The following is a 22,848-nucleotide window of genomic DNA, read 5'->3' as shown; positions in this document are numbered from 1 at the left end:
AGAGCCTTCTCTGTGGCGGGCCCAGCCCTGTGGAATGACCTCCCCCCGGATATTAGGACTACTACTGACCTCCGCTCCTTCCGTGTCAAGCTCAAGACCCACCTTTTCCAAATAGCTGGCCTGGCTCGACCATAACTTAGTAACGCTCCTGATGGGTTTTTTAATTTGGTAATTTTAGGGGATTTTAAATTGTGTTTTTTAACTGTCTTTCACTTAAGTCCATCCTCCTCCATGCACATATGTATATGTCTCTGTTTTTGTATATATGTTTGTCTTATGTGTATTTTTTATCTGCTTGATTGTACGCCGCCCCGAGTCCTTCGGGAGAGGGTTGCGGCTAATCAAATAAAATTATTATTATTATTATTATTCTTGTATGTTATAAAATAGGCATAATAGAATTATAAAACAGGTGAGAAGAAACACAATCTCTGCAAATAACTTTCACCTATGTGCATTCTGCTATTCAAACCATGTTAAATTTAATTGATCCTTGATCTCAAAAGTCTTACATACCTGCTTTGCAGGTACTTCAGCCTTCCATTTCTGCCTTTTTTAAGCATTGAAATGACTGGTGCTTGTTCTCACTCACTGCTTGTATATAATGAAAGGAATGTTTGATTTCTCGAAACTGTGCATTTCTTTAACATGACATTTTTTTTGCATTCAAAATTACTGCATCTGTAAATAACAGAATATGCCTTAAATAAAGCAAGGGGAAAAATACTGAAAGATCTATAATGCAATGAGTCATATTATACAAATCTCCAAACTTCGTCATTTTATTTTTCCTCATGGTGACTACCTGGTATTCTATGGATCTTTTCATTTTTCTGTGCATAGAAAAAAAATGCCAAAAACTATTTTTCCCCAGTTGTTTTAATTGATGCAAAAATAAATTCTTTTCCATGATTTTTCAAAACATGAATATAATGGACCTTTATTCTAGGCAGCAATGCATTGCTAAGATGCTTTCTTTTCTGCAGTTCCCACTTGGATATTTTTGTTGTTAGTTGTGAAGTTGTGTCTGGCTCATCGTGACCCCATGGTAAACGTCCTTCCAGTCCGCTACCATCCTCTGGAGTCCATTTAAGCTCACGCCTACTGCTTCGGTGGCATCCAGCCACCTCATCTCTGTCGTTCCCTTCTTCTTTTTCCCTCAATCTTTCCTAACATTAGGCTCTTCTCCTGTGAGTCCTTCCTTCTCATTAGGTGGCCAAAGTATTTGAGTTTCATCTTCAGGATCTGGCCTTCTAAAGAGCAGTCAGGGTTGATCTCCTCTAGGACTGACTGGTTTGATTGCCTTGCAGTCCAAGGGACTCGCAGGAGTCTTCTCCAGCACCATAGTTCAAAGGCCTCCATTCTTTGGTGCTCAGCCTTTCTTATGGTCCAACTTTCACAGCCATACAAAGCCCTATTAAAAGCTTAGAGAGTTACTTTTATCAAATATGCCTCAAATTACCTTGAAATATAAACATTGTAAAGCACTATGAATGCAGACCACAACTCTTTGCATATAAATCAAAAAATTACATCATCGAGTTAGGAAGAAACGAATGTGAGCATATTGGTGGAAATGCAGTCTGGTTTGTGTTACTAAGATATTGTTTTTTTTTTAAAGAAAAAATATTTTTTTCCTATGAAATGTTTCTTAGCAAATAGAGCTTTTATATAGAACTTCTCCAAATGTACATTGGATACTGACAAAGAATCTCCAAAACTGAATTTGATATTTCTTTTGATTAGGATTTCAGAGCTCGTTGCATGTAGATACTCTGAGGCCTATAAAAAAAAGCAGGATTCTGCTCCCAGTTAATAAGGCAATCTATCTTCTTAAGAACTGCATAAATAAGGTGTATTGCAAATTTACTGAGGATAAGACCAAATGATTTCAGTTGCAAATTGCATTCTTACTGTATGTATACCAGATGCAGATAGACAGATAGACATAAAAGTGGAGAGATAAATATATAGAATAAGTAATTAATGGAGTGTACTTAAGGCCAGGAGTAATCCTTTTTACTATCTGAGGAGGGGAAGCTATGGGAGTAAAAAAAATAACTCCTTTTAAAAAATATAAATAATTTAGAAAAAAGTGTTTATTAAGAAAATTCCATAAATTTTCTTGTAATACTCAGTAAGACTTACTTCTTATATATAAGACTGAAATTTAATTTTCTTTTTCTTTTTAAATTAAGATATGTAAGGAGTCTAGCTGCTTGAACTGATAAATATTGCACAATGGAATTTTAAAAAAGACTCTGAAAAGTACAACATAGAATTAGAAGTGATAAGGGGACCCTAACTCCGAATGTGATTAAAATCTTGAATAAAGCATTGGTATAAATTCATCATTGTACAGCTGGATTTAACTCCTAAGTATCATAACTTTTTCAATTATATAAAACCACTCGTTGATTTGGTTCTCAGGATAGATTAATCTTTAATCTTTTATGTACTTACTGGAAACATGTATTCAATCATCAAATGTTTAAATGTCTTTATTACTATTTGGAAGTATATCTTTAAATAGAAATAACCAGCTTGCCTAATATTATCATTTCACAGAGTACTTCATTTCACACACTGAAAAAAAGGCATTCATAAAATTTATTCTAACCTCACTCTTTCTCTCAGGTATTGGAGATACAGTGAAGATATAAGAACTATGGACACAGGTTATCCCAAATCAATCACAATCTGGAAAGGTATCCCAGAATCACCTCAGGGAGCCTTTGTTCACAAAGAAAATGGTATGTAGCTTCTTGTTAACACAAATGCTTGCTCCTTTTTCCTTCCTTCCTCATTTATTCAAAGGGTTCTTTGTTAAATGTGGATCGCCATAACAGTGCAATAAATACATTTAAGATATCTAATGATTGGAATAGGCCCAAAGCTTTTTAATATATGGCATTGCATTGATGCTCAGGTTAAATCACATCTTCAATGTCAAGCTTGTAACTGATGTAGATGGAGAGAGGGGGAGGAAATCATAGTGGGACCATGATTCAGTTTGTTTTGTTTCTTTTAATGTTGTTTTCTGACAACTACAGATGAGCGAGACATCCAGGAGCTGGTATCTCCTTCCCATTTGCTTAGAGGCAAAGCTTATGATTTACTTCCTGTGAAAGGAAACAGCCCCTTCCAATTGCAGCTAAGAAAATATTTGCTTTTACAAATTACAAAATATTTTAGGTCAGAACTTTTTTCACAAACCACCCAAATGGAAATATGCTGTTCTAAAAGTCTGTTCAAAGCAATCTACCCTGGACTTGGTTAGAACCACATAATACAGAGTTAGAGGTTTATACTTTACATAAGTCCATTTAACAAATACAATATTGCATATTCCTATGAATATCAAATACTGAACTGAATTGAACTACAGAAATATGTGCATTATATTCTTGATAATGAAGGCTTCATTGTATGAATATTAATTGTTGCTTTGGGCTGTTGGCTATTTGATTGCAAAGTTTTAAATTTCCAAATATAATTGCAATCAATGATTGGGCTGCTAGCAGTGTACATGCAATTAATTGATCAGAGATTTATTTAGTTTTCTTTCTCTTTATCCATGACAGGTCCCCAGTAATATTTTTGTTTCTCTGTAAATAAGATGTGATATTTCTTCCCTTATTAAGCATTGTTCCTTCCTTTAGCGCAAATCGCCAATTGTTCTAACAAAAGCTTTTCCCTCAGAAATAATTAGTGCCTTGCTCTAAGTCTGCCTTCTCCGTGAACAGAATCTCTTTTCAGAATGAAGCCTTTTAACTACAGAAGTTTTCTTGCTTTCTTTTTTCAAAAAGGAAAGTGATTTGGAAAACAAATCTCTCTCTCTTTCTGTCTGTGTGTCTCTGTGTGTCTCTGTCTCTGTCTCTCTCTGTCTCTCTGTCTCTCTCTCTCTCTCTCTCTTACAATCTTTAAAAGCAAATTATCCATGTTGTAAGCATAGCTACATGTCTGTTAGACTCATATCTACATGGTACATAACAGAAATATTTATTGGTTTTCCAGTCTTTCACTCACACTAAACTTCACAGTCTCTAAAATATTGGCAATGAAATATCTGGCAATAAAACTAAAAAGAAAGCATATTTCTTTTTTTGTTGGGTTGTTTTTAAAAGATAAACTTAGGACATGCTATGGATTCTCATAGAATAAGAAAGAAACAAGTTACCTGCTGGAGCCCGCCAAAAATGTGCTGCAGATTGTAGCCTAAAAGCAGGATTGTATTGGCTATTGCATTAAGCTTAAGCTAGCAAAGCAAGCAAGGTTGCGCAGGAGAAACACCATACCTAGTTTCACAGAACTGTGATTAAACTTTGCCTGTAGTCATTTCCTTCTTCTTTTCAGAGATTTCACTTGAAACTGTATCATAACACTTTAGCGGAAAAGGGTTCAGACCACCTGCTTTTAGTTTGGCAACTTACATTAATCTTGTTGGCTCTCAATCATTTGGGTGAGGGGATAGTTAGAGGGGGCTGAAAGGTAGCCGGAAAACATGCCAACTGAGAAGTAGAAGACTATGTTCAGATTTAAGCTATTTAACTCATAGATCTTGTTCTACCTTAAAAACTTTTTGCTAATATATAATAAATGCTAGCAGTGTTTTTTATTAGCACAGTCAATTTTATTCTCTTTAAACAATACATGTGCATTTTTGTGTACGATGCATAAAAACAAAAAATAATTTCAAGAAAACTAGATTTCTCCTGGGTTTCAGCAGAATGTAGGACTATAGTATGGGGTTAAACTGTGTAAGAAACTGGAGTTACTATCCAAATGAGGCACACACACTTCTGTTTCCAGTTCTCCATGTATCCCATGTATTACACCATATCCTTTGCTAAATCATCATGTGCTGTGGCATCATTCTCTTCTGTTTTCCTAATCCCTGGGAGTATTCAGTACAAATTCTCTATTTAGCGTGCTAATCATCTAATAGCACATTACTTCGTTAAATATCCAAACTTTGCTGCATTTTACAATCACCAGGGAAGCTTTAACTTCTCCACCCCAATGATTTTGGCTGCGCTGAAAGTACTGTAAGGGAAAATAACAGCTGCATTGAGCTCGCTGGGAATAAAAGCCTACAGCCTCTTGGAAGCAGCAAGCTCGGTGCAATTGAAGGTGGAGTTTCCTCTCAACATTGGGAGATACATTGCAGAGCTGGAGAAACAAATCACTTTCCCATTTTCCTTAAGGAAAGATGGTTCTCCCGATCCCACTTCATCCTGTTGAAGGAGTGGCTAACCAGGATCCAACTTCAGATATGAGAAAGAATAATAAACTGCCAAAAACAGATTTTGAACATACTAACCAGAATGAAGAGAGAGGAAGAATTGCTCCTGTTGCAAACAGCTGAAGACTGACTCATAGACACCTATGCTGTAATGGGAGCTGAACAAGGGAGAGTAAAAAATAAGCAACTAAGAGGTCAAGGAGGATGAGGTGTTTGGGGAATCAGTGCAAAGGAATGTTGCCCAACAGCTTAAGAAAATTTTGTTGTTCCAAAATAAGAATTTTCTCCTCACCAGTAGGATCTTAGCTTTTGTAGGACATACGTGACAGACTCTGAGGGAGTTTGCTTCTAGTAACCCAAAAATGATCATGATATTATTGTTTTGCTGCATTAGATCACCTTCACAGATATAACAAACGTATATTGTTCAGCAAGATTTTAAGTGCATTGTCTAATACCACAGCATAATAGTAATTGTTCAAAAGTATAGGGTAATGATAGTGATGATTATTCAGAGTAGAAAAATACAAGCAAATAATCCAAACAAGATAGATTGTGTCAAAATAATGCATATTATTAAGCTAATTAGTAAGTCCATAAATGAACTTGCATTGTACTCATAATAAAAGATTTATGGAAGGATAATGGAAACTATCCATGGAAACTCCTAGTAGCAGCTCATAGTCCTTCCACAATGGTAAAACAAAACAGTTGTGAGCTTTCACATTAAAATGGATATTCCATACCTCAGTCACCCAAAGTATGTTTGCACTCAAATGAAATATTGGAAATATTCTTTGAAAGAAGCTTCTTTGATTTCAGTGGAACTTATTCTTAAACAATTTGGAAACTGCAGAAAGTTAAAACTTGCAGAATATGTCAAGGGACATATTTTCTTTCTCCTGCCTCTCATTTAAAGCCTCATCATTCCACCCAAGCTAGTAAGCACATTTTAAAATGGGGGAAAGATTGCATCTATTGGCATCAAAATAAAATTATTCCAAAGAGCTTCACATACATTCAATTTTTAGAAAGATAATGAAAATTAATAAATGGCCAAGCCAAGTTGTTTTTACATTCTTGTCATAGAAATTTGAACTGGAAAGCAAAAAAAAAAAAAAAAAAGTGATGCTTAATTTGAATAGGGCACAGGTGTCAAATTTGCCACGTCCTATTGCCAATACATGTTGTTTCATGATGTTTGTCCCATTTGTGGACCTGGGGTAGGCATGCCCTGCCCATGATGCATCCAGCCTGCAGGCTGCCAGTTTGCCACCCCTGGAATAGGGAAATAAGTGATTTTTAAAAAAATAAAGATTTGTGCTCTTTGTCATTCAAAGACAAAGCTTATTGTTTATATGTTTGTTATATTATTGGAATGATTTTTTGTGATTTTCCAAATTAATTCTACTTAATTTTTTGACTATCTCTCACATTGTGAGAGGCAAAGTTATAAAATTGAGTAAAATTCCCAATTGTTTGCATGCAGTTGATAAATAACAGGATGTTGTATACCCATTGTGAAAGTTTTTATTGTATTGATACCATTTTTCAGCTGAGACGGTAAAATCTTTACATATTTGTGGCAGAGAGGTTGATTTCTGCAATTAGGCACCCTGTAATTGTCCTGCTTTGCTTTTGAATGACCAAATTCTAACTCTCTCCTGAAGCTAGGAAGCTGTGTACACCTGTTTTATGTTTCAGAGTTCATTTTAAAAATGATGATGCAACAGGGAAGAGATTCAGGAGGGTGGGAGTATTTAAAACTTAATTCTTCCATCACATTGAACAAGTTAGACTTCAGGGCATGACTCAACCAGAATTGTTGATTGGTGCACAAACAGTCTAATTTTATGGAAACGGAAGAATTGTTTTATGGAAAAAAATGTTTCATAAAATTGCATAGCAATCTATTCTAAAGTTAGTGTATAGAATCAGGATGCTATTTTGCTAAGGGGCAAAGTTCTTGCATTCATTTGCAAATTGCAGTTGCATTCTCATTTGCAGTAGGTTCTTTTACTGAGAGATGTCCAAATATCAATCCATTGAAATAATTCAATATTTGTTTCCAAATAGGCTTCACATATTTCTACAAAGGCAAAGAATACTGGAAATTCAACAATCAAATGCTCCGGGTGGAACCGGGATATCCTAGATCTATCCTCAAGGATTTTATGGGTTGTGATGGACCAGCAGACCGGGACAAAGACCGACACAGCCCTCAAGATGATGTAGACATTGTCATCAAACTGGACAACACAGCCAGCACTGTGAAAGCTATAGCCATTGTCATTCCTTGCATACTGGCCCTGTGCCTCCTTGTATTGGTTTACACTGTGTTCCAGTTCAAGAGGAAAGGAACACCCCGCCACATACTTTACTGCAAACGCTCTATGCAAGAGTGGGTGTGATGTAGGGATATTTTTTCTTCTTCTTTTCTCCCAGGAGTAGTGGTAACATGAAATCCAACAAAAGAGCTGTTACGGAGTTTCCTACCAAGGAGCAGGCCTGTGTCTGTCTCAGCCAGGGATGATCTTTAAATCCCAGGGGGCTGCTTGTCCTGCACAAGAGTGAGAATTTTCTCCAGTAGGAAGCTTCAGTCGTACACAGTACCTGCCGTTTCTCCAGTCCTTCGTCTGTCTTTGTCATTCAGTTCCAGCCTTTCCTCTGCACGCTCAATATACCCAATGCAAAACAATCAGGATATTCATAAAAAAAAAGAACAACATGGAAAAAAAGAAGAATCTCTGGCATCCCAGTTGGGTCTTTCTTTCTTTCTTTCTTTCTTTCTTTCTTTCTTTCTTTCTTTCTTTCTTTCTTTTTCTTTCTTTTTCTTTCTTTTTCTTTCTTTTTCACTTTGAAAGAATTTCGTGTGAGGTTAAAAAAAAAAGAAAACATATAAGCATTTTTTTAAAAGAGAAAAGATAGAATAACTAAAACACAACAATCACAATGGAACTTTCAGGAAGTGTGAAGATCCAAAACAGCTTTGTCTCCAAAGAGGATTACTTTCTGTCAGCTACAGATATAGTCCTATACTCCTACATATAATTTTTATCAAGTGGGAGATCAGGATGACATACAGGAATTCTGACTGTTTGGACAGCCATTTTCCAACAAACAAGGGGCCAAAATATCTGCAATATAGTAACAGCCTTAATAATATATTCATTTTGTGTTTTATACAATTGTTCAGAGCTATGTCCTCAATGTTTTCACACATTTATATTCATTACTATATTCAGAGAGTATCCTTTTTACTGATTGATTTAGCATTTATTGGTTTCTCGCTAGTCCATTTCCTCTTTTCTCCAGAATTGTATCAGGCGAGTTGGTCCCAGGCTTTCCATAAGCTTCTCAGAAACCTTATTTTGAAACCAGACTAGAAAACAGCAAAATCCAGAATTAAAAATGCAATGAAATAACATTAAAAGTTACTGAGAAACGTAAGACTAGTGCTAAGTTTATATAATCAGTGTCTCTTTGAGAACTATCAGGCCAGTTTTCAGAGTGGAAAATAATATTGATTGAAATGGTAATAGTATACAGATTCTGCTTTTATTTAAAGGTAACACTCTATAACTCATAAATCAGATCTACAGAGCCTTCAATGCCATTGCTATCTTCTCCCATCATTGTTGCTTCTAGTGTGTTTCCAGGACACATTTTCTTATGTTACTCCATAGTAGCATAATGAAGAGGAAGCCAGAATGGGTTTGGCAGTGGTCAAGTGGATTTGCAGATAATGGAAGGCAGTTGTTAGGCCTGGGATTGAATCAGCCCATCGCAATACTAGACAGAACGCCGAATAAGAATGTGGCTATTTCTAGTAAATAGCTCCATTGGGGATAATACAATAAAAGGTTACCATGGATTTTCCAATTGATGTCTGGGTTTATTTATTTATTTTTAATTGCCATACTGAATGTGTAGTGACAGTTCTTCAACATTGCCTCCTTGTCTTCAGCTGGTGCTATGCCAAGCCATTTTGTCAGTCTCCCTTGTCTCTCTGCTGCTCTTTTTCTCCCAACACTATTGATCTCATTATTGGTAGACCCCATGGGTCCCATTGACAAATAATGAGCTTCCCTTACACTCTTGAAAAGTGGGTGTGTGAACTGGTTTTTTTTTTAATTCTGCCAAAAAACATGGCAGAGGACTTGATGAGTGGCATTACGTTCTTATCATGCAAGTGACCTTTTCTTTGGTACGGTGCTTGGAGGGCCATGCATCGTACCTTTGTGAGCCGCAATGGGTAGAATTAAACACTTGGCTGCAGTTTGGCTGGAGACAAATACATATAATTTGCAGCAATTCAAACACCGTTTGCTAGCATGAGGCAATACTACCTATGGATTACATTGTCTCTGCTCCCTAGTTTTGTGGGGCTTTTTTGTGCTGTTGATTAGAAATGACAGCAGTATAATGGGAATGAATAGAAGAGAAAGAGACGCTGCTGGAAACAGTCCGCCTATCATACTACCTTCAGCTTTCATGAAAGCATTGGTCCTTCTCCAGCTTAAGAACAATAGGAAAATAGGGTTTAATTGTGGAACTAGACATAACTCTTCTATGTAGCATTTGGCTTCATTTTTATTTTTAAAAGAGCTTGTCTTTTTATTTATTTATTTTTTTAAAAAAACTATTCTGCATGAGTACAGAACTTGCTTTTGAATATCGACACATAGGCATAGTTAACCCTATCAAGGAAAAGAGAACGCAACATCTGATACTGCTTGGCTGCTGTTTCATCTTCCCCTCCTCTTCACAAAATGTGGTCATTTGGTATTCATCTTAGTTCTCAAAGGATTGGCAAGACCTCTGACATTTAGCTGTGCACTAAGTCATGGAAAGAACCCAGGGGACTACCTGGTATTTTGTCATCTTATGTAATTGTATGCTAACAGCAGTATTGTCATTTCCATGTGACCTGCAGAGCAGGTTATATATTTATTTATTTTTCCTAGAGAAAAGTCAGCAACTGAGAGACCTCTTTCATTGATTTTAGGAACTGCTTCTTGCAGTGACAAGTTTTTTACAGTCATTGGGCTGTGAATTTATGAAAAGTGTTCAGAAAGAATGCACCCCACTAGACAGATGCCTGACTTTTTATGGAAGCTTGGATTCCAGGGAGGTAGCTTTTGATACAATGAACAGCTTGCCTTGAACTTCATTGATCTGTTGATGGTCATGACTGAGTTAAATATTGTCTTCGTGAAAAAGAGAAAAACCTTTGCTGTCTGAATTTCCTTACTGTGTACTATTTGATGTCTTTGCTCTTTGACCTTTAACTTGCAAACTGGCACAAGCTGAATGGGAAATAAGACTTTTCCAAATATTTTGGATTGGGACTACATTTTTACAAGGGGGAAAAAGCTTAATGTATGTTGTCTGAATTCATCTGTTCTATCACAGAAGGGCAAAGGGTGAAAAGTCCTACTTGTAGCTGGAATATATGCAGACAATCTGATCTTATTCCTGCTTAGTTCCAACTGACTCCATGGGGAGAAAATTTCTCAATGGAATGTGCCCAGCATTAGTAACTGGTACAAGGAGAATGGAAAATTTGCTATGTATACATGCACACTCTTAATAATGAGCTACAGTATACACATTTCTATTTAATTTTGATAAAATGTTTCATGTGAAACCAGTCCTTTCTACATATGACTTGTTTTAAGTGCATTCTAAAATGCATACAAATACTAAAATACTTGAAAACAGCCATCGTTGACATGTATGGGTTCGTACATGTGTGTACACACACAAATACACACACATATACTAGGCTGAAAACAGTTTCTTACTAATTTCCTAATCAACATTACCAAATCATTTTATAGAGAGTGTAAGTATATATGCGTATTATTTTTTGGTAATGACTAGCTGGACTGCCTTGAATTTATATTTCTATTGCGTACAGCATGAAGATTAGTATGGTTCAAATGAACATGATTTTGGGCTTTGTTTTTTATTCTGAATTGAGGTTTTATTTGTAAAAGAGGCATGTAATACAGGATTGCGCAGACAACACTCCATCAACATAAACAGATCGATGAATGGATGATAGAATGAAGGAGAAAAGAATTCCTTCATTTATAGCACATATGCATTGCAAATAGAGGTTTGGAATCTCTTAAAGGTATGATATACGGTATTTTAACAATTGTACCACTGTGAGATCATTATATTAGCCAGTTATATCTAACTCAGCTGATGATGCACTACATGACTTATGCATGGTAAACAGATCCCAGAGTTATCCATTTCTTTACCCTTTCCTTTCAAAATATATCAGTTAACTGGAAAAGGCATTATAAGTTTTTATCAGCAATCAGTTCTGCTACTAAGATAGTATTTTTTTCTTTTGTCTCAATTCTTGTGCTTAATTTCAACTAAAATAATTAAATTACATTGGTTGTTTTTAACTGTAGCTAATTAGTTAGCTTTGGCATTCATCATATGAATGAATCTATTCTGAGGTTGGATTGAATCCATAAGATCTATACGTTATTGCAAGAAACTAAAAGTGAATGTTGATACTGATACATTAAGACAGGTGATTGCATACAGGTTTGGTGAATAATAAAAACTTTGGACACATCAATTGAAGCTTCCCAAAAGTGATTGTCAACATTGGCTGATCTGTATATGGAAAATGGAAACATAGATATACAGTATTATGAACATTCACAAAACTGACAGATGGATAACAGTCAATAAACTTTGCATCTTTGCTGTTATATATCCATTACTTTAATATACAACAACAGACAATATTTATTCCCTTATTCATTTAAATATTTTATTTCCCTTTCATATTTCCTTAAAAGCAATGAAGGAGAAAGCACACCACTGTGTTTTTTTTTAAATAAGGGAAAACAAATATTTGTAGTTGATGGAGTTATACAATAGTTTTACAAAAAGTGAATGGTAATAATGTATAGTGCTAGATACAATATGAATGCATAAATATGAAAAGTTTGGGCATATTTTTGTCATAGAACGTAAACTTATGTCATTATTTCTTTTATAAAGCAATCAATTGATTTTTTTTCCAGCCCTCTGTTCTTGTAACTCCAGTATTCAAATTAATTTTTATCTTCACTTCCACAGACATGTGGATGCATATAAGTTTAATATAAGGGTGTAAATTTATTGAGAAATGGAAATCTTATGACATAAAAAGCAAAATATTACATTCCAGAAAAAATGATTTTTTTTAAAAAAAAAGGACCTGTAAGCTTTTGATAAGAAATTCAATAAAATTCCAATTTTAGAAATAAAAAGCAGCATTGACTTTTAAATAAATCATTTATTTTGAATAAAAAATACAAATATTCCTATATAGATGAGAATAACTTCATCATAGATACAATATGGACAATGGCTAAATCAATGTAACTTCACAACACATAATATATATAAACCTACTTCTAATAAACACACCTACGCTCATATTGCTCTATCAACATTGTTAGGTCAGCCTGTCTGCATAGTTAGGGTGTACTATAGTTATAAAGGGATAAATAGCATGTTCTGTTTGTCATAAACTGTTTTGATTTAACCACTTTAGAAAAAAACAAATATTTGATATTCAATTACCTGATATGGAAAAAATAGGCTATTACTCCAAATAGGAGATTCTGAAATCTCTGACTAAAATTTAAAAATATCTCTCTCTCCCTCTCTTTCTCTCTATCTCTCTTGGTCTTTTCTCTTTCTCTCTCATCCTCTCTCCCTCTCTTTTATTTTTATTTTTTTGAGACAAGTATGGCTTAAAGAAGCAGAAGAATGTAGTCAACATTTTATGAAAACATATCAACTAGTTAAATGTATTGAAACTTTCCATATCTAACTTGATTATGGAAATAATTGAGTATTTATGCCAATTTTGCCTACTAAAACATATGCAATAAGTAAATCTAATAAGTACAGTTTTGCTACTTATATATTTGTACTATATAACCCAATTCTATACATGTTTGTTTGCCATCTTGAGTTCATTAGAGTTTTTACTTATGTATAAACTGTAATGTGCAGATGACTACATTAGTTATAATAGTTGTATTCTTCAAATCATATACACTAATGGCCGTTTAGTTTCTTTATTTGAGGACTGAGAGGTTTCTATTCAACATCTTCATAATTTTATTTTACCAGACCAAAATTCTGGTGTTTGAAATGATTGCTGAACATCATATAAAACAAGGGATTCTGTTCTGGTTTGTTGATATGAATGTATTTGTGCTAAGTGACAATCTTGAATGAAGTTTCATTATTCATCATCTTGTAACTAGGCTTGTGAATGTCACCCGCTGGGAAAAAAGATTCAGATTATCAATTAATATGAAACTCTATCTGTAATATCTGGTGTGCACATTCACTAATAGATCCTTACATCTTTACATTACATAATTGGCCAAATAGCATCTTCTCTGATATTTTGATAACTTTGGGCATCTAGATCAACTAAGCACATTAAGTGATAACTCCTATAACAAGAAAAACAAGACCTGTTTTTCCTGTCATTCCTATTTTAGTAAAAATTAAGCAGATAAGAATAGGAAATGCTTAATTCCATAAACTTTGGGACAAGTTTATTAAATCATAGATCTGTTTCTTTTTTCATTAATTATCTTAAGTTCACAACTTGCAGGAATTTGTCAGACATTGCTGCATGGTAGACTGGCCATACTTTATGTTACAACAATATGTTTAAAATGAGTTATTAGAGGAATTACACCTAGTGATAACGGAATTAATGCTGATATCTGGGTTACATGCAAACTATGCTGTTCTCCCATTTTATCCTACTAATTATACTCAAAGTATTCAAATTCTGAGTTTAAATAGTTTACTATTATAAAAGGCAAACTAAAGTTTATTTCTCAAATTAAGTAGATTTATTCAACACAACCCTTTAATTTAATAGTGGCCTAAGTTTCCCAAATTGCTGGTTTCTCATGAAAAATAATCAAATGCAAAATTTCCATGCCACAATATTGATGGAGCTGTTTAAAGCAGGGATCCAGATGTGACATTCAAGTGAATTATTAGTTAATGGTGTAAGAATATATCTTTCCAGTTGAGCAAAATGTTCAGTATTAGTGCTATGATATTCTCTAGGCATATAGAAGATGTGCTACAGATTCACAAACCAATTAAAATAGAATAAGGACAGAATGAAGTAAAATGCAAAAAAAAAAAAAAGTCGTCAGCAAGTTCATTGACATGTATTTTTCTTTTCTTGTAAATTTTTTGGCATCCTATAAAGGGTAAAAGTCATTTCCCAATAAATTTAACCAGGTTCTTAAAATGTTGAACTGCTGCTAACAGTATTTTTTGTGTTTTCCATTGATTTCTTTTGATTGAATTAGTGCAAATAGCCCCTAATGGTGAGACATGTCTTTGGGTTTCAGATTTCAGTCTGCCATTGACTCACACCAACATAAGACTAAGGTAAACACACATAGAGTCTTGAATTACAAAGTTAAATATTGTAGGTTGGTGATTTTTCTCTATACCCTTGCCTGCATGAGTATAGTGTCCAAGCTGGTACTTGCCTGGCATCATTCAAGAAGTTAGGCTGGGTTTAAATAATAATAGCATACATTTTATGGGTGCCTTACAGTTTCATCATTACATACGTTAGATGTTGGTCCTTTCCTTTACCTGTCAAACTCTTTACTATTTTGTAGAATTCCATTTAGTTTCTCTGAATGTGCACTCACCAGCTTTATGATTCAACAAGCTCTGTTCAGACCATTCTGTAAACATTGACACAATTCTACCTAAGCCCGGGATTTTCACTTTATGACTAAGAGTCTTACGGTGGTGTTTCTGCACTATTGAGGTTTCTGTCTTAGTTTTGCTATGTAATCCATATGCTGCCAGACTACTCAACTACAAGATGTTGGCATGGCCTTTAATGCAGTTTTCTCTGGTCTGATCCCCTCTTTAGCATCACCTCTTTCCAGCTCTAAACACCTTGTGTATCTTTAGGAATAGCTGGAAATTTTAAAACTTCAGCAGTTTATTTTAAGGAATGTGGGAGGTAGGATATATAAACCCAATGTGGAGGTAACCTTATCTAGTGTGATTGATCTGTTTGTCATTTCTAAGAAAACAACAAATCCAGAGGTGGTTTTTTTAATAGACATTTTCTAGGGTTCTTCATCTTCAAAATTCTGGAGCTTTGAACCTGATACAAGCTCAACACTTTCCTATCATTCATTGAAGTAGTTTATTTTCAGGCTTTTGTTGAAACCTGAAAAATAGTTCCACTTGCTTTAAGAATCACATTAATTTTAATGAGTGGTTTTCTTTCAGCAATGCCACTTTTTCAGACTTCCCAGGAGAAGTGTTGCACTTGCACTGATTGTGAATCATTTCCAATGTGTCCACAATCCTGATGCTTACTTATATGCATTAAAAGGAAGGTTTATAAATATTTCTTCAAAATTACATGTTGATCTAGCCCAAGTTCACAACTAAAATATGATTCCTACCTGATGATTTATTGCTGGTCAGAAATCAGCAATTTCTGGAAGGAATTGATTTCCTTTTTTACTCTCTTGCTTTTAGGTTTTTCCTAACTCAATAGCTGTTGAAAAATAAAAACACTACTACCACTATCTGTATTAGATCTGCCATATGAAAAATAAATCCAGTCAAATAGTTGATAGTAGCAAAGAAACACAGCTAATTTTTACCAATTGCTGTCACCTAATGACCAAGTTAATTTCTGTAGCTTTGTCTTGTGTTGTTTTTCGCTAAGTGATCTACATCAATGGTTTCCTTTACTTCAAGGATGTTGATCATACTTTGCAAGAAAAAGTAACTTTTTCCAGCAAACCTCTATATTGTAAGGCACATGATACAAGCAAGACAATAGAAGGTCAATCAATTTACACAGTATAGTAGAATGTTAGTGGAACATTCAAGAGCACTTAACTATTTAACAGGATTATTCTGATGTGATTCCTTTATGCTTCTAGGGCTGAATCAACTCTCTTCCTTTTTAATTCTACTTTCTCACTTACAATATGATACCTGAAAATGTATTTGATGTTATCGTTACAGACAAGACAAAAAAGAATATAGGAACTTTAGTATCACTTTATGTTTTCAAACTCAGCCTACCCTCTGCCCACAAGTTGTAATATTCTTCAGTAAGTGGAAGGTCCTTTTAGAGGCAACTGCAATTGCTATTAAAAAAAGCTAACAAACAAAACAGACCTATGTACCTATGTGTAGAAATATAAACACAATATTTTTTTCCCTTCTGACTTTCCCTCTTTTAGAGCAGAGTAGTTTCAGAGTACTGCAGGCAAAGAAACAACAAATTCTATGAATTTACCATATGACAATTGAACAAAATTAAACAACATTACTGTCTTTTCCCCAAAACATTTCTTCATTGATCATTTAACAAATGGCATGTTATTCTTTCAAGTACTTTCTATGGACAAACACAATATTTGTTTGTGTGCTAAAGCAAGGCTGACTTAAATGGTGCTAAAGTGTATAATATTAAAGACCATCAGATATAATCAGGCAAATACTTGTGGTGCTTCGAGAGAATTTTTTTTCCTTGAATTTAACAGTGTTTTATTATACATACGTTATTTTATTAGTGAATCAAAGTCTCATAATGCACTGTTAAATAAAATGGGTTAATTAATCTCTGTACCAGTTCATCAAATTATTATTGTTTTATTCTTTATAATATTGCATAATTAAAGGTCGGAGGTCATGATATTAATCATATTGCTGTAAATCATTTACATAACTCAGCATTTTTTTTCAATGAAATACTTATGTTTACAATAGTATAATAACCCATTAACTGCCGCATCAACCTTTAACCACAAAATAAAAATGCCATATGCTAGAATCGACTTTTTTTGGTTCTTGTTCGGCAATCAAAGAGTTAAGGGCTGTGCAGTGATTTGTTTCCTATTTATTAATTTCTATTTATTTTGTGGGGAGATTTTTGTTTTTATCTGAGGAGGGACTTGGGGTGGGGCAGTTCCCATCTGCTGTAAGTGTCTTAACCAAGGGAAGGGTTCAAGTGGCTTTTTTATACTATCTTATGTACTTATCATCATTTCATTGTGTTGTATTAAAAAAAACTGTCAATAAATAAGAAAGCAGAAAAATGTTTCAAAAGATAATTTTATTTAGCCTGTATTATTCATCACAATTTGACCCTTAGCTCCATTTTTTTCCTGAACAGCAGTACTTATATTTTTTTTCTGAACAAAACATGTTCATGTTGATGATAGTGCTACCTTAGCTATATTATACATGTTCTTTCATTGTCTGAAGTGAAATTAGAAGTTCTTTCCACAGTGCTAAAAATTCTAAGACAAATTTAGAGGAAGCATTGATGAAGAAGGAATTGGTTCAAAATTATCTATATCATTATATGAATCTTCTGACTCAAAAAGCTCAGAATCTATACCAACCAAACTTTACTGGGCATAATTATCTTGAATATTAGCATAGTACTTAGTTTAAATATTTCAGATTTTTTTCATCTAGCAAAATTCCTATTCCATTATTTTAATCAATATAAACATTCTGAACCATACATGTCTGAATCTCCTGTACTACTTACAAGTTAAATTTGTCTTTGAAAGTTCATAGATGTTCTTTGGAGGGGGCACTTCCAGCTTGTCAATCCTAGATTGATTTGCAACTGATTTTCAAGAGATTATATATGAAAAGCAAGCATGTAAATAAACTGAATAGAATAAGAATAAGATGTAATTAAAGCAAAAAAAATGAAACCTGTTTAATTTTGTGAAATACAACATGAGCTTGTAAATCATTTTTTAAAGAAAAAATCTATTGACACTCCCCCCCCCCCATTTAACATAACAATGAATAATGTTGATTAAGAAACGGGTAGGTTTTTATATTTACAAGAGATAATATGTTTGCTCCAAGAAGAAAAAATTATACTGTATATTTTTAATGATGAAAATGAGCATGAAACATTACAATAGGGCTGGGAATATTTGACAGGTGCCTCAGTAACTACTTCATGGAAAGAACTGATTAGAAGAAAAAGAAAGAAAGAAAGAAAGAAAAAAAAAGACAAAAGGAAAAAATACATATGTATCAATTAATGTATTATATGTATGTATTTAATAAATGAATTACTGGATGAATTTCACAACTGGCACCAAAGAAAATACTATAATAAGCTAGATGACCTCTGCTCAGAAATGAAATAGAAACAATAAGTATGCAGACATGTATGCAAATATTTCTACAAATCTTAAAAATTGTGTCTTATTTAGACAGAATTCATGAAGGAATTATTTGCATATTTAATTAGAAATATATGTATCATGCATTAAAGCTTAATTATGTTGGCTGAACAGGCTAACAGTCATAATGCTTCATCTCACAAACTACAGAAAAAGGAATAAACAGAGTTGGAAGGGACCTTGGAGGTCTTCTAGTCCAACCTCTGCTTAGGCAGGAAACCCTACATCACTTCAGACAGACAAATGATTATCCAATATCTTCTTTAAAACTTCCAGTGTTGGAGTGTTCACAACTTCTGGAGGCAAGTTGTTCCACTGATTAATTGTTCTAACTGTCAGGAAATTTCTTCTTAGTTCTAGGTTGCTTCTCTCCTTGATTAGTTTCCACCCATTGGTTGTTGTCCTGCCCTCAGGTGCTTTGTAAAATTGCTTGACTCCCTCTTCTTTGTGGCAACCCCTGAGATATTGGAACATTGCTATCATGTCACCACTAGTCCTTCTTTCATTATAAACTAGACATGTCCAGTTCCTGCAACCGTTCTTCATATGTTATAGTATCCAGTCCCCTAATCATCTTTGTTGCCTTCTCTGCACTCTTTCTAGAGTTTCAAGATCTTTTTTACATCGTGGCGACCAAAACTGGATGCAGTATTCCAAGTGTGGCCTTACCAAGGCATTATAAAGTTATATTAACACTTCATGTGATCTTGATTCTATCCCTTTGTTTATACAGCCTAGAACTTGTTGGCTTTTTTGGCAGCTGCTGCACACTGCTGGCTCAAAATTGACATCATTCACCATTTTTTAAAATTATGCAAAAAAAAGGCTGTTTACAATTACCTAATTCCTATTGGAGGGAGACCATCTGCAGGCTGCTGTGAAGAATATTCTAGCTCTTTGGCAGATAATGCTGCTCAGATCTGGTCCAGGCTGGACCCACACTTGGCCTTGTGGTATGATCTGGGATGAACTGAATTTGGATACCTTTATTGAGTTCTCTGCATTGTTGCTTTGACTATCTGTTTTCAGCACTTGGAGCCATTTTTTTCTCTCTGAAAGAACAAATTTAAAAAATGATTTTCCATCCTTGGAAACCCAGGAAAGGCCTATATAATGTTAAAAATTTGAGAGCAATATTATCAGGATAAAAAAGCCAGGCAACAAGCATATGCATATGAAAATCCTGAGACATGAAGAGAACATCATAGCAACCTGAAGGATCTGCATGAAGATGGGCTGGGAATAAAGTGGAAATGACAAACTTTACTTAAAAATATCATTACGGTTTTAGTTCTAATAGCTGAGACAAATGCAGAAAGTTTGAAGAGTAGACCTGCACAGTGGTCTTGGTTTCAAGCAGAAAAGCTGATTCGGATGTCTATTAAGCCCACATGTGGTTCCTATCAGCATCTCCTTAAAGAGGTCTTTTTGTGGGGGGATTGTACTGAGTTAGAGGCTATATAGCCAAAACAAAATTTCTTCTGGAAAGCCATGGTCATCCTTTGTCTCTGCACCTCTGCACCTGACCGGAATTGAATGGGTGGAATTGGCAGCATGGCAGTGGGAGATTGGACCATGTGATGGACTTGTGGGTGTGAGGCAAGATCTTGAACTTTCAACTAGGTGGGAAAAACTGGGAAGCTTTCAGATTCGGGTTTTCCCAGATGTGCCAACATGGCTCATGGAACTTTGAGCAATACTTTGTCTTGGACTCTGGTTTACTTTTGGATGCTATTTGGAACACTGACATAGGGTTGAAATGAAAGAAGGAAGGAAAGCTTTTCCTTTTGAATAATTTTCTTCCTCATTAAATTCAATCTGCTGTAAAATCAAATATTTCTGATGAGTCGAGATAATATTTCTTATGGGTAGAGACATACACTTAAAGGAAATATATTTTCTCTTAGATTAACTAGAGGCTACTGTGACAGTAGACATCTCCATATCACTGTAAATTACAGATCAAGGATTTCCTATTTCTCTCTCCTACATTTAAGTTCTGCCATTTACACTGGTACAGCCATCACATTTACCAGGTTTTTTAAAATTCATTCTGTCTTCCTTTCTATGAATGTTGGTAGCAAGAGGACTTAAGGAATACATTGTCAGTAAAGACAGCCTACTTTAGATTACAGAATGTGAACTGAAGAGCCATTCATGCATGTGAATGCACTACTGTTTAAGGAGTTATTTCTTCCCGTCTTGGACTCCAGCTCATGATTCATTAAGTAACATTTCTGTTAATTCAATAAAGTACATGAAAAGTTGTCCTTATCCCATTTACCAGAGCTCCCCCCCCCCGCCCACCAAATATCTTCCTTTTCCATAGCTTCACAGCCTTTACTGTTCTAGTCAAAGGATAACTCAGATTTGGTTTTTTCAGGCAAACTACTCTAAACATCGTGAATCTATGTAGTCTTCATTTCTAATAGCCGTTGAGAGAACCCACACTATCCTCGCTCAGTTTTTATTCCATCAAAACTAATACAAATCTCGTAATTCACTTTACTGTATAACATCGATAGCTTCCAGAAAGTAGAAAAGAGAATGTGAGAAAGAGGGTATTAAAACACCGATAACAAAGTTTCAAGAGTCCAAAAACTTTATCATATTACAGGATGTTAAATAATTTCAAAGCCACATCCAGTGTCAGAAGTCATCAAATGCAGGGTCTTGAGACATAGTACTTTTTGCTGAATAGTTTCCAGAATACTGCATAGGCCTTTTTTTCCTGCTGCAAAACACACTGCTGTTGACATTCTTTTTTTATATGGTAGTTTTTATTTTATTTCCAAAGTTAGAATGCAAACTTCAACAGAAAAAAGAAAACAACAATAAACAAAACTAAACAAGATAAATTGTACATAAAAAAGAAAACAAATATACATATATTTGCCTTCCTAGTTGAATACTGATAAATATATTTCAACAATAATGCTTTCCCTCCTGCAAAACAGGGGGGATTTAGACAATTTATACACTTCTACAACTCTATTTGCCCAACCAATTTGACTTATCATCTATTTACCATAAGAAAAATCAGTTAACAATAAAGCCAACAACAAAACCAAATTTCAAAGCCCTCTGTTAACAAACTATTATTGTATGTACTTTAGCAGATCTCCTGATAAAAACAGTGCCTGATTAGCAATAATATAGTTTTTCAAAAGTTATAAAATAGTTCTAATCATCTCTTATAATTGTCTATGATAACTGAGGCTGAAGAAAGTAAAACCAACATCTGGCATCCTATAGGTTTCCAAGTTCAGCTTTATGAACAGTTATTACTTTAAGTCCCCAATTCTGATTATATCACAAAAGATAATTAAGTTTGAAAATTATTTAATAAACGCAGAGAAAATTGATCCCAATTTATATCAGTTGTATATTCTGCATGGGAGTCGTACCATTTGCCATTCTGAGAAGCTTAATATATTATTCAATTTCCGCAGCAAAGGTATTTATTGGGAAGTTGTGACATCTGCTATATGGAACTGCCAGGCATAATTTCATTAGGTGAAATAGTGAAGCTGATATATGAACATCTGGGACACTTAGAATTTCCAGCTGCATTTTTCTGGCAGTTAAGAAACGAAATAGATGGGGAAAATATGGAAAGACCAAGAGTTCAGAAATGTCACGTAAAGTTAAATATTTAAATTAAATTAAAATTATCATCTTTTTTTCCTCCTCCTTCCCATCTGAGCCTACTTTGCAGATAGTAGTTCCCAGGGAAAATAAAACAATAAACTCAAAAATGGATTAAGAAAATAAAATAGATGTAACTGTAATCTCTCCAAAAAGCATCATACAAGTATTATTTTATTCTTTTCTTTTATGAAAAAAGGCAATCTACTAAACAATGAAGTCCCAAAATATTTTTTGTTAAAATGGCCTATAATAGTGGTTATTAGGCTCCCAGCTCCTAAGACCAACAGCTCCGAGTAAAGATTTGTGAACGGTTGTATGGAAAAAGATGCTTTATAAATCATGAATAAATTACATTTGCATCAGTAAAAAAAAGGCCCAAATCCAGACCTTGGGGCTAACACCTAACTTGCAGTCACTCTGATCTACCTTCTTTTAGTATTGTAAGTATTCTAAGATGAACCCCTTTTACACTACCCTTTTGAAATGTTTAGCCATCTTGTTAACTGGCTTTTGCTCCCTTCCTCAGAATCACATAACATTAAATTGCAATACCAAAGGGTACCTGAGGTTATTGTCACTTCCTTGATCTTTGTGTAGTTACATTTCTGTTGCAAGCATAACATGATTTTAAACAGAGAAATCTATTGTTAACTAAGAAAACTACCTCAA

At 34.4% G+C, this 22,848-nt stretch overlaps 1 protein-coding gene across 1 annotated transcript in view; it reads left to right on the top strand.

The window, feature by feature from the left end:
• MMP16 (matrix metallopeptidase 16) overlaps nt 1-9,270 on the top strand; it is a 184,606-nt gene extending 175,336 nt beyond the window's left edge. The window contains exons 9-10 of the mRNA XM_081952437.1: nt 2,638-2,753; nt 7,322-9,270. Coding sequence (XP_081808563.1) covers nt 2,638-2,753; nt 7,322-7,656 — 451 coding nt within the window. The 3' untranslated portion in view covers nt 7,657-9,270. The remainder of the gene's footprint in view (nt 1-2,637; nt 2,754-7,321) is intronic.
• The last annotated feature ends 13,578 nt before the right edge of the window (nt 9,271-22,848 follow it).

Source organism: Natrix helvetica (assembly GCF_964273705.1).
Source record: "Natrix helvetica genome assembly, chromosome: 4".
Classification (NCBI taxonomy): domain Eukaryota; kingdom Metazoa; phylum Chordata; class Lepidosauria; order Squamata; family Natricidae; genus Natrix; species Natrix helvetica.
Note: the sequence above shows the minus strand (reverse complement) of the source record. Positions and strands in the feature narration are given on the sequence as shown.